We start from the raw sequence: 13,715 nt of genomic DNA on the forward strand, positions 1-13,715 counted from the left end.
TCATATATCAAACTTCGTGAAACAAATCTTGTTCAAGTGAGCGAAGATTACAAAGGCCGCCACAACTGAACCAACGGATACAGCTCGGAATGCATATCCAATTTCGTTATGCATCACAACCACCTTGGTATAGAGAGCTTCATAGATGAAGTTGAGTTCTAAATCTATTATTTTAAGCGTGTCTTCTTCGTTTATTCTTTGGAAAAACACTCGGCTTTCATTGCGCTCACGGAAGCTGAAGATAAGCTCAACGATGAGTCCCTTGAATATGTCGAAGTACTTGTAAGCATACTTCACCACATCAAGTTCCTCTAGCTGTTCTTCCTTCCCAGCAATTGCAAGCTTTGAGTCTTTCCCAGGCTCTGGTGTCATTTCTATTCTTGTTGGCAGTCCTGCTTCCTTCTTCGAAGAGTATTCCTCCATGAGCTTTGCGTAGTTGGGCCCCGCATCAGGTGCTTTGAGCATGGATTCTCGGAACCTATCCAAGCTTGCAAGAAACAATGCGCGTGTCCTCTCAAAATATTTGATTATTCCTGCCACAAACATGAGCAATGTTAGGACCAATAGCTTGTTTTCATGAAGTGTGAGCAAGAACACGTAACCAGTCACAATAACTTGGACCAGTAGGCTGAACAGGTGCCAAAGCCAGAGCTCATTATCCTCAAGGGCAAATGCACTTATGGGGTCTGGTCCACCCAGGTGTAGCAAAAGGAAGGGAGACCAAAATGCCAGAAGATCAGCATTCTCAGAGGACTTGTGTCCCTTATTACCACTGGCATGAGAGATTTTCCCTTGACAGATCATCGAGTTTTTACCAACAAGGTGGCATCCCTTATCATCAGTAATGGGATTCACGGAGTCTGGGACTTGACTATTGGCGATGTGTCCATAGCAAAGCTTGCAGCCCAGTCAGCAAGCAAGTAAGATGACCAAATGAGCAAGATCACTGGTTTTTGAGGTATGCGTTTTCTGAAGGGAGCAAACAAAATCAATACGGTTTGCAGTCAACAAACTACTTCGAATGAGATTCAGGAAGCATGAAGTAATTCTAAAAAAAAAAAAGGGTGAGCCATTAAGGCATATTGCAAGAGCAAAGTTTAAATTGGTAAGGATTATGTCGTAATACAACTCATATCACAAAAGCCCACCCAATCAAACTTTAAATCAAATAAAAATTAAATCAAGCCCCAAAGAAAATAATGGAGAAACAAAGACATTAAAAAATTATAGATTCAAACAGTGTAAGAACTATCACATTTATCCAACATATCCATATATGTCTGACCAGTTAATTAAAAAACCTAGCAATCGAAAATTCAACATCCTAAAAAAAATCAAGTAGAAAGAAAAAGCAACATAATTGTTCAAAACTAATAAGTCCATTACAAATGAAAATATTAAAGGTCTACAAAATAGCATGTTGTTCAATAATACATGAAGGCTATATTATATCCTTTACTAAACTTGAAAGCAAATATTGGAAGATCAATTATCATCTGAGTCAGTGTCGTCCTCCATCTAAGAGTCATCTTCCTCCTCATAGTCATCTTGTATCATTATTTACATTGTGATCTCCTCCTCTAGCATTGGTGTGCAATATTTTAAATTAAACTGAATAAATATATAAGAACAATGTAGTGCTCCAGTTAATGAGAACTTAAAAGAATACATCTACCACCAATAACCATATTAATAGTACATCTCCATCACCCTTAACAATATATCCATCACCACAACAAGTCACATGAAATCACATATGTACCAACAATAGCAATTAATTGAAAATTATAGTGAGCAAATTTCTCACTTATTTCGACAACCTAAATAAAATAGCAAAAAAAATTTAATGTTGATTATACTGAGAAAATATATATGTGTAGTAGTTGCTTGCATATTATTAAAGCCCATCAATTTCAAAACATTTTTTATAATAAAAGCTATCACCTTTTTCAATTGACTGATTGTTCCTTCCAATAACCACTTATCATATCATAAGTTTATAGAAAATATTGGAAAAAAAGTTTAGAACTTTAGTATTTTTCATTTTTAATATAAATATAATTATAATAATATAACTTTAGAGATTGTTAAAGTTAATAAGTCTTCTATATATATATATATATATATATATATGTCTGAACTACATGTATTCGTTAGTCTAATATGATCTATCAATATATAGTGCACATAAATAATAAAAGAATAATATAGTCACCAATCTTATTATATAACTATAAGCTACTTTTGTCTTTTCTTGGCACTTTACTAACAAAGAAGAGGCAAACTCAAATAGGGCAAATTCTAAAAGGCTAAAACACAAATTGAACAAAGAACTATTATCAAGTGAAAAATGCTTCCCATGAATCAACAGATTGGTTGAGGCACCCAATACACACAAACATTACACTATGGGCTAGTATCAAACTATCATGAACTTGGCCTACAATACTAAATGATATATTATGAAAGAGGTATATCTAAACCAAACCTAAAATTTAGATAAATGAAATAAACAAGCAAATACATTTACTAAACCACAATACATTAACAAAAAAAAAAATCAAAAAATAAGGATCTAAGAAGACCAACCTTTTGGGTTTGATTATGATTGGGAGAAAGAGAGAGAGAGAATGAACAATAGATGGAGATAAGGGCTTCTTTTTTTTCTTTTTTCTTTTTTCTTTTTTAAGTGAAATAGGAGTGTTAATTTAGTGAGGGGGCAAGGGAGGGCGGGGGATTGAAAAAGAAAAAGAAAAGAAGGTGGAGGCGCTTGTTTTTTAGTGAAAGGGAGAGGGTGAGTGCTAGGGAGCTAGGGTTTTGTCTTTTCCTTTTCCTTTTCTTTTTTTTTTCTTTTTTTTTTTTATGTAAAGTGTGGGGCCCAATAATTTAAGGACCAAGCCCAATCGCTCCTGAAAAATCCGAAGGCCCAATCCGAGGAGAGCTGTGGCCCAAGCTCTACATTACCGAGCACAAAACAACTTTGGAAGGCAGCTGAGGACAGTTTAGTCCTCGGCAGATCCAGAACCCCATCGGAATTAAGGGGTAAAACTGGTATAGGAACGAATTCGTAAGGAGATCCAAAATATCTTGGAGAAGTTACCCTTACTACCCTTCCAGATAAGACCCAACACGTGACAGAGCCGTACTCTGCAGCCTTATCAACCATCCCCAACAATTCTGGGATTAGACGGATGGGACAAGTATCCGTCTTGCAAAGATTGACCCTACACGTGGACGAAGGACAATTAACGCAGAGGAGTATAAAAGAAGAAAGTAAGTAAATCTAAGGGAGGCCCATCCCACATCCAAAAAAGAAAGACTACATGGGGGAGAATCTCTTAAGAACATCGGACCTCACTGAAGAAAGTCCGTCGTCGGATAACCGGGATAAGGCCTCAATGGTCCTCGGATCGACTCCGAGGAGTCCCATCCCATAGGGTGCGATGCCTTAGGGCTAAAATGTTCAAGCCCAACTCCTTTTTCTACATGAATTCCTCTAAAACCAGGATCGGGCACCGCCCCGTGACCAACGGCTAACTTTTCAAGCCCACTCTCTACAAATCATATTGTGAGGGATCTTTCATGCGTGAGCCCAACATCCTTATTAGGCCGCCAGAGAATCGTGTCCTTACAATTGGCGCCGTCTGTGGGAAAGCTTGCGCGTTGGCGCAGGTGGCGGTGGAGTCAGCTCTCTAGCAAGCAGAAATTTCTGGGATTTCCCCCGTCTCCGGCGACATATAGTTGTTGCTCCGACATAAGCTTCTGCTAGGGGCTACGCCTCGCAGTGCTAAGGGCGCGAGCGTCTCTAGGGGCTTCCAGCCTCAGGCCAACTGTCCCCGCGTTGGTGTAGGGGCTGGTGGTTGAAAAATAAAACAAATAAAAAGATCACAAGTTTTGGACAGAACCAAGGTCTTGCATGGTCCTCGGACTCAAGCCTATGGGGAAACCAAGTACATAAAAGAAATCTTACAAGTTTTGGACAGAACCAAGGCCTTACATGGTCCTCGGACTCAAGCCTATGGGGAAACCAAGTACATAAAAGAAATCTTATAAGTTTTGGACAGAACCAAGGCCTTGCATGGTCCACGGACTCAAGCCTATGGGGAAACCAAGTACATAAAAGAAATCTTATAAGTTTTGGACAGAACCAAGGCCTTGCATGGTCCTCGGACTCAAGCCTATGGGGAAACCAAGTACATAAAAGAAATCTTATAAGTTTTGGACAGAACCAAGGCCTTGCATGGTCCTCGGACTCAAGCCTATGGGGAAACCAAGTACATTAAAGAAATCTTATAAGTTTTGGACAGAACCAAGGCCTTGCATGGTCCACGGACTCAAGCCTATGGGGAAACCAAGTACATTAAAGAAATCTTATAAGTTTTGGGAACAGAACCAAGGCCTTGCATGGTCCACGGACTCAAGCCTATGGGGAAACCAAGTACATTAAAGAAATCTTATAAGTTTTGGACAGAACCAAGGCCTTGCATGGTCCACGGACTCAAGCCTATGGGGAAACCAAGTACATTAAAGAAATCTTATAAGTTTTGGACAGAACCAAGGCCTTGCATGGTCCTCGGACTCAAGCCTATGGGGAAACCAAGTACATAAAAGAAATCTTATAAGTTTTGGACAGAACCAAGGCCTTGCATGGTCGGACTCAAGCCTATTACAGGGGGAGAACCAAATACATAAAAGAAATCTTACAATGATCCACGGACTCAAGCCTATAGGGAACCAAGTACATTAAAGAAATCAGTTTTGGAAACCAAGGCCTTGCATGGTCCTCGGACTCAAGCCTATAGGGAAACCAAGTACATAAAAGAAATCTTATAAGTTTTGGACAAAACCAAGGCCTTGCATGGTCCTCGGACTCAAGCCTATGGGGAAACCAAGTACATAAAGAAATCTTATAAGTTTTGGACAGAACCAAGGCCTTGCATGGTCCACGGACTCAAGCCTATGGGGAAACCAAGTGCAAAAAAGAAAAATCACAAGTTTTGGGCAGAACCAAGGCCTTGCATGGTCCTCGGACTCAAGCCTATGGGGAAACCAAGTACACAAAATAAAAACTGTTACTAGAGCATTAAAATCCATCCGAAGAGAACTTCTCGTTAACAATTGGGTCAATCCTTTAATTGCACGGGTTCCACGGTCTACCCTCAAATCCCCAGTGCCAAAGGGGCTGATACGATACGGCACAGTATGTTACCCCAAGGGCACGATCCAAGTCCGTCGCTGCTCGGCTGCTCTCTCGGATATTCGTCTAGCGTGCATCACGCAACGCTCAGCAGCTATCTCGGTTAGTTCCATGAATTCAATCTATTGAGGATTACCATTGTTATACTTGATAATATTTGCGAGTTTAAACTAATAAGGGTTTGTATTAAAGTGTTCTTCCGCCCAGAGTATTGTTAAAGGCAGGCTTAGACTTAATATTCAGACCCAAAGTGGTTGTTGCAAAAAAAAAAGTATGTATAAAGAAATAAACGCATCTTTTATTAAGACAAAAGAACAGTACAGTGTACAATAAAAGCTGAAACCAGCTTACATTAGAGTTAACTGCGTAAGCAAAAGAAAAGTACAAAAGAGTGAAGATGATGCTGAGGAGATATCTCAGAGGAGAGGTTGGCTACTGTTCCAAGATGTCGTCTAAGGAAACTATTCCTCGACGCTTCTACATGCCCATAACTCAGGCAGCCAAAGAACCTGACCTCAGTCTAACACCATCTACAGAAAAGATGCAGGGAGCCGGAAGTTGGGAAGCCCCCGCAGAAATTTGCCTGCTACAAGGCAGATGGCCCTGATGGCGGAAATTCCGTCTTCGGGCATACCAAAAATCTGGCATGACCAGAACCTGCTTCGGATTTTGACTAAAAGAGGGAGAAACATCCTTTCCCCTCTCTCGAACTGAAATATTCTCTTGAGTCTACGCCTCCTTGGCCCGTACCTCACTATCTGGAATCTCAAGAAGACACGGCGCTTTTGTGGCGGAGAGAGCTCCTTTGCCCCAATCCTTGCCTCAAACATGATGTACTGAGAGAGGAGACTGAAGAATTTGTGCGAAGGTAAAGCAACTCTCTCTCCTATTTATTTAAAAGATGAGGTGATGGCATTTAATTCACGCAGCGTCCCAAGGAACGCTGCAGACAAAATGTCTCCGGCTCGATTTCCAATGCCGTCTGCAACCCTGAGATTAAAGGAGCCTCGTGAAGGCGCACCTCGAATACTAGGACGCCAAAAAGTACCGCGTGACCAAAGACTACGGAAATGCCTCTAAATCTGTGGGCCTAATAAATTCGCGGCCCAGGCCCGTTCAGCATGGAAGCCCACGGACTATGACCCACACCAAGGAATAACCTTCGTCGAGGACAACTACTTGCTCGGCAGATTATGAGACACCTGAGGAAAGAGCATAAAGTTTTGGACAGAACCAAGGCCTTGCATGGTTCACGGACTCAAGCCTATGGGGAAACCAAGTACAAAAAAGAAAATATTACAAGTTTTGGATAGAACCAAGGCCTTGCATGGTCCTCGGACTCAAGCCTATGGGGAAACCAAGTACAAAAAAGAAAATATTACAAGTTTTGGACAGAACCAAGGCCTTGCATGGTCCTCGGACTCAAGCCTATGGGGAAACCAAGTACAAAAAATTATTATTATTACAAGTTTTGGACAGAACCAAGGCCTTGCGTGGTCCTCGGACTCAAGCCTATGGGGAAATCAAGTACAAAAATTATTATTATTACAAGTTCTGGACATAACCAAGGCCTTGCATGGTCCTCCTACGGGGAAACCAAGTACAAAAAATTATTAATATTACAAGTTTTGGACAGAACCAAGGCCTTGCATGGTCCTCGGACTCAAGCCTATGGGGAAACCAAGTACAAAAATTATTATTATTACAAGTTCTGGACATAACCAAGGTCTTGCATGGTCCTCGGACCCAAGCCATGAAGGTAAGTATTACTGTTTATTGGTCTGCCTTATTGTGCCAAGCATTTCCATTAAGATTATGGCAACATCTTTTTATTATTAAGTATTTTGGTCTTAGTCGTCATTGATTTAGATGCGGTATTGTTGAGCCGAGCAGCACTTGCAAATTTATAAAAATAAAGAGACAGAACATGCAAAGTGAAATAGAAACAACTTTTATTGATATGAAAAATTATTACAAAGTACAAAAAGAGGCTTCAACAAGCCTATACAAAAGAGGGGCTGCCGAAGCAGTACTAACATCCACAGTACAGATAAGCAAACGGTCAAGCGCCTTTTAAACTTGTCTTCAAAGTCTCTCCACTCTCTGCCTCATTGTTGCTCATACTAAGAGAAGAACTCACTTCAAAAAAAAAAAAAAAAGAAGAAGAAGGAAATAGTAAGGAAGAAATCAATGAAGAAGATGGAGGAGATGAATGAAGAAGATGGAGGACATGAGTAAGAGAAGAGGAGAAGAAGAGGGGGAGAAATGAAAAGACAGAGAGAGGAGCAAAAGAGGGAGAAGGACAGCACCAAGGCGGAACTGGTGCTGGGAAGACTATAAGAGGAAGACGGAGGGGGGCACCAGTGAGCAAAGAGAGGGAGAAGCAGAAGCACTTCGCCCCTGCCTCAGCCCTGACTCCTAACACACTGGTGCCATGTTAGGTACGCTCGTGAGGAGCCGAGTGGTGCTGATATTGGGTGTTCTCGACTCAGCCACGCCGAGAATTCGACATGACGAGCCCCTGCTTCGGATTTTGGCTGAAAGAGAGGCGGGACAGGTCTTAAGTCTGCGCCACCCTTGCCCCGATCGAGCCATTTCAAGCTTTATCGGAACATGGTGTTTTGAGGAGGGGCATGGTTCCTTCATCGTTCGTTATGGTGGGCATGTACTGATATGGTGTATAACAAACGGGTTAAGCAGGCGCTAGAGGAGGCTACGGGTTTCAGATCTCAGAAGGAAGGAGAGGAGTCTGCACGAAAGTGATGGCCTCCTGCTTGCCTTCTTATAGGAAGGGCAGAACGGAGGGTATTAAATGCATTCAAGTTTCCCAAAGGAATCTGAAGAAAAAAGAGGCGTCCGTTCCATTTCCCCACCTTATCAGATGAGCCGCCGGACATAAATGAGCCTCGTAAAGGGGATTCATTAAGGGCGCGCTTGGGACAGCCAAGCGGCAGGAATAGATCGCGAGCAGATTAAACGGAATCCCTTGAAAACCGGCTAACTTCCTGGACAGGTGGAAAACCGCTCACATAAATGCGGAATTGAACTAAGTAAGCCACGTTAAGGGCCCGGGTTCGCCAAAACCCTCCTTCCCAACCCGGAAGTCGGATAGAAGGGTTTTGAGGGGCTATTGTGGGGCCCAATAATTTAAGGACCAAGCCCAATCGCTCCTGGAAAATCCGAAGGCCCAATCCGAGGAGAGCTGTGGCCCAAGCTCTACATTACCGAGCACAAAACAACTTTGGAAGGCAGCCGAGGACAGTTTAGTCCTCGGCAGATCCAGAACCCCATCGGAATTAAGGGGTAAAACTGGTATAGGGACGAATTCGTAAGGAGATCCAAAATATCTTGGAGAAGTTACCCTTACTACCCTTCCAGATAAGACCCAACACATGACAGAGCCGTACTCTGCAGCCTTATCAACCATCCCCAACAATTCTGGGATTAGACGGATGGGACAAGTATCCGTCTTGCAAAGATTGACCCTACACGTGGACGAAGGACAATTAATGCAGAGGAGTATAAAAGAAGAAAGTAAGTAAATCTAAGGGAGGCTCATCCCACATCCAAAAAAGAAAGACTACATGGGGGAGAATCTCTTAAGAACATCGGACCTCACTGAAGAAAATCCGTCGTCGGATAACCGGGATAAGGCCTCAATGGTCCTCGGATCGACTCCGAGGAGTCCCATCCCATAGGGTGCGATGCCTTAGGGCTAAAATGTTCAAGCCCAACTCCTTTTTCTACATGAATTCCTCTAAAACCAGGATCGGGCACCACCCCGTGACCAATGGCTAGCTTTTCAAGCCCACTCTCTACAAATCATATTGTGAGGGATCTTTCATGCGTGAGCCCAACATCCTTATTGGGCCGCCAGAGAATCGTGTCCTTACATAAAGATAAAAATGATATTGTTGGGTTTTCTTTTTTATATAATAATAATAATAATAATAAGGCATGGCTGGGTTTGTTTTAAATCAATGTAACTTTATTTATTTTTATAACAAAACTATGTATTTCATTTATGACAACCATGCCACTTTTTTTTTTTTTGGTTGTTGTCACCTTGAAATATCACTTTTTATTAATTATTATTAATAAAAGATAGAAACACTATAAAATCTCACTTCTTGCAATTTTTTTTTACATCAAGTTTTCTTTTTTGATAAAAGAAGATATATTATTTATTTATTCAATATCTCGATTTAAAATAGGAAAGATGGATGAGAGAAATTCTTCACATTAGCCAAAGCTTGAATGTGAATGTGACCTATGGATGATTTAAGAAATGAAGATGTGGATGTAGTGAAGGGATTACTTACCATGTACCCACAATTTTTCAGTTTACCAATGGGTCATAGACCCAACTTCAATGTTGACCATGTTTGACCAAATATTGACCAATTTTGATCAAGTTTTGCAAACTTTGACTACTCATTCTTCATAATCCGACCATCTGACACATTATGGACATGTGTCATTGTACCAGCACATCAAGAAATTTTGATTGGTCACGTTCTCACAATCCAACCGTTTGATTGAGCTCAAAGTTCATTAAAACAAATATTTTATCACACTCTTTCAATCCAATGGTCAAATTTTAAATCTAATTATGGCATAAGATGGAAGCATGTTGTTATATCCACCAATCATGAAACTTCAATCACTAAAAATATTCAATACTCTTTCAAGAGAGTTATATACTATATAAACATTACTAAGAATTGAGAAAATGATCTAAAAAACACAACCCAAAATCTACAAAATGACCATAATGGATTTGTATGTGACTTTTGACTACCTTGTTTTGCTATTTTAAAACTTGAAACTGATAAAAACATTAAAATCAAGAAAACCTTAAAACACTGACTAATACCCAAAACCCACTTAAAACCTCCCTGATCAACCTAATTTGATCAAATCTAGTGGTCCTGGAACCAACTTTGAAATTTGACCAAAGATTGAACAAGTTTAATAGACTTTGATGAATTTTTGCAAGATTTGACTACTCTGTTCTCACAATCTAACCATCTGATTGTCACTGTAATTCATAAATACAAATATTTTACCACATTCTTCCAATCCAACGGTCAAATTTTGGATCTCTATCTAGTTGCATGATGGACACATATTGTTGTACCCATCTAATGAGAAACTTTGATTAACCCTGTTGACACAATCTGACCATCCAAAATGGCTGAAATATGCCATCAAAGCTAGGAGATGACCGAAATACTTATAAACTTCTAAAATAACCAAAACACAACCCAAAACCTACAAAATGACCAAAGTGCCCCTCAAAGCTTTAAGATGATCAAAATACCTTTTACCTCTAAAATGACCAAAATAGCCCTCAAGTACTTGGAGGGTCTTGAAAGATGTTTTTGTGCAGCTTTTAAAATTAAGAAAATTTTCTATATCTTTAAGAAATAATTGAGGAAAATTCACCATTCAAAGAAAATAACCATTTTTTATGGCCATATGTATGTTGGAAATCACCTTTATTATGACGGATTTAAATTAATGTCAATAATACTTTCTTTTCTTAAGAAAATTTTAACTATTAATGACAACCAACATGTTCATCGCAAATAATAAATGCAATATATAGTGATGGAAAAAAAAAATTAAACACATGAAAAATAAGGGCACAAATTGCCCCTTTGAAAACAATTACCATTGTTGATGGCTTAGGTCCACCGCAAATCTTATTTGTTGAGAGGGATCCAAGTCCATCACTAATACATTCTTTCTTTTAAAACAAATTAACTACTACGATGGTCAACATGTTCGTTGCAAATACAAACTCAATTAGAAAAACAAAAAATAATAATTGTGATGGATAAATATCATCACAAATGTGAAAACTAAGGGGAAATTTTCCCTCCAAAATATTTTACCAGTTTCGATGACTTTATGTCTATCGCTAATATTCTCTTTTATATTTACAATGGAAGAATGTTTGTCACAAATACTAACATCATAAAAAAAATAATAATAATAATAATAAAATTATTAGTATTTTTGACACATGAAAGCCGTCACAAGTGCTAATAGTTCCGACAGTTTTTCTTCAGTCGTCATAAATAATACTTTATTAGTGATGAATATTTTTATTATGTCACAAAAAGTAAGGCGGGAACACTTCCCTCCAAAAAAAATCATATTTTCAAAAAAAATAATAGGCATTTTCGACAGACTTATTTTACCATTACAAATGTTTTAATATTTGACGAGTAATTGTCGACAAAAGAGACTTGCCGTCAAAAAAACTAGTTTTTCCAACGGCTTTTTTAGTCGTCAAAAAAGTTTCATCGCAAATAGCAATCTTTTTTGTAGTGCCATTAATTGTTAATACTTGTGTCTATTTGCCAAATGGGGAACAAGCCTTAGTCACACATGTGGACACTGTGCATATTTCTTCTACTCTTGTTTTAACTGATGTGTTGTGTGTTCCATCCTTTGGTTTTCATCAGATTTCAGTTAGCAAACTTACCAAAACTTTGTTTTGTTGTCTCATTTTTCTTGGTAATTGTTGCTTCATTCAGGACCTTACTCAATGGAGCATGATTGGTCAGGGTAGAGAAAGGCTTGATAATGTAAGAAATTCAGTATCTGTGAGTTGCTGAGGAAAAGGAGAAGAAAATGGCATATAGAGAAAAGAGGGTAGGTACAGATTGCAGAATGGTACCACAAATGATAAAATGCAAAAGAGAATGAGTACTAATTGCAGGGTGGTATAAAATGTCATTTCTCACTTGGATACACCACACTACACCCTACTTGACTAATCTGATTTGCAACAGCTTGCAAACATATACATGTTGATTGTAGGCAAATTAAAGGGTCCCATAATCTCCATATTTCTCTCACAATTTATGCAAAGTAGTTGTTTGCTTTCGGAAGCAGAACAAAAAATAAGCCAAAAGGAACGATAATGCTTGTTTTATTTACAACTGTGCTTATCATGTGATTATTTATCTTAGCAGACAAGTTGAGCTTGGTATAGGTACAAACTCTGTTAATCTTAGAGTATAAAGAAGATTTCTAGAGTCCCAGCATCTACAAAAGTTTTCTTGGTTAAATAATGTGATTCAACAATCAAAGAGGGTAAAAAATCATTAATGATGTTCTAATGAGTACATAAGTGGTTTCATATTTTATAAGAAGTTTCAATATTTTCAGTCTTGAGAATTTGTACATGTCACGCCCCAAACCCCAAATGGTCCAAAGCATGAGAAAGACGTCTCTCATGTAAAATTTTCCTTTTTGACAACTCAATCCACATAAATTATATCAAGTACCAACATCAAGAATTATCATAATAATTCCATTGGATATACTCTCAAAGTAAGTCAAAGCTCTAAGCAATAATTACAATGACCATTGGCCACAAAAGAATAGAGGTTTGAGTAATTACCTATCATCAGCTTATCCCATCAGTGGAAATAACGTCACAACCACTATAATATACAAAAGAATGAGTCAAGTCTATTCTAAAATGTACATCATCTAATATCTCCATTACAAAAGTTCAGCCTACATCAATAGTTAGTCTAATTACTGTTAGCCTTCAAAAAGTTGTCTCAAAATATTGTTGCCTACTCTGAAAAGTTTATAAAATAATGGGATGAGACAGAGCCCAGTAAGTAGCTTAATTAATGGGGGTGGGGGAAATGCAAGTTCCATTTTCAATAATAGTAATATGATATAACAAGAATGATTTAATAATAAAACACAAAGTTTCTCAAAGTAAATACCTTGAAACTATATATTAGAATCTATGAGCACCAACAATGTAATTTCCAAAGCCATAATATCTAACATAAGGTAAATTATCACAAATATACCACACTACCACATAGACCGGTCAAGGGATCCACTCATTCACAACTAGCATGATATTGTCCTCTCTGATATACAAACTCTTGGCCCTATGGACAGCAGCCTCACCTATACCCTCAAGGTTTTTCTCTCCTCCCATAGGTGGCAGAGAGAGCGCATCAAATAGGACCTCTCTTGCATGTGGTCTCTTGACCCTATAGGCAGCAACCACACCCACACACAATCAAGGAACCTCTTCCCCCCGTGAGTAACAGGGAAGAACGCGTCATCCAAAGTGAAAGAGCACTGACCTATATTTGATTCCATTGTCACAAAGACTACGGAAACCAAATTGGGTGATCACCGGGAAATCACACATGGCATGGTGTTAAAACTACATAAAGCTCATAGGTTACATTACTTTGAAACACATAGTTCATATCCAAGTAGTTTCAAAAAAACCTTAAATAATCTAACTTCTATAAAGTTTGTAAGTTTTTCAACTTCATTCTTGTCAAGAAATTTTCTATCAATTTCCCAAATAATACAAGACAAGATAAGCATCTTTAAATTTTTCAATATACCATAAAATCAATGATTTTCTTATCAAAGATTAAATAAAAGATGCTCATTTTTCCATATCAACAATTCGTGCTCATTAAGGTTACGACACGATGGTTTTTAGGAAAAATAT

The 13,715-nt window shown here is 38.8% G+C and overlaps 1 protein-coding gene across 1 annotated transcript; it reads right to left on the reverse strand.

The window, feature by feature from the left end:
* On the reverse strand, window positions 1-804 carry LOC115970228. Its single transcript, XM_031089890.1, has one exon. It carries the CDS (start codon window positions 802-804, stop codon window positions 1-3), a length of 804 nt encoding a protein of 267 aa, XP_030945750.1.
* Between the last annotated feature and the right edge of the window lie 12,911 nt (window positions 805-13,715).

Source organism: Quercus lobata, chromosome 12, assembly GCF_001633185.2.
Source record: "Quercus lobata isolate SW786 chromosome 12, ValleyOak3.0 Primary Assembly, whole genome shotgun sequence".
Lineage (NCBI taxonomy): Eukaryota > Viridiplantae > Streptophyta > Magnoliopsida > Fagales > Fagaceae > Quercus > Quercus lobata.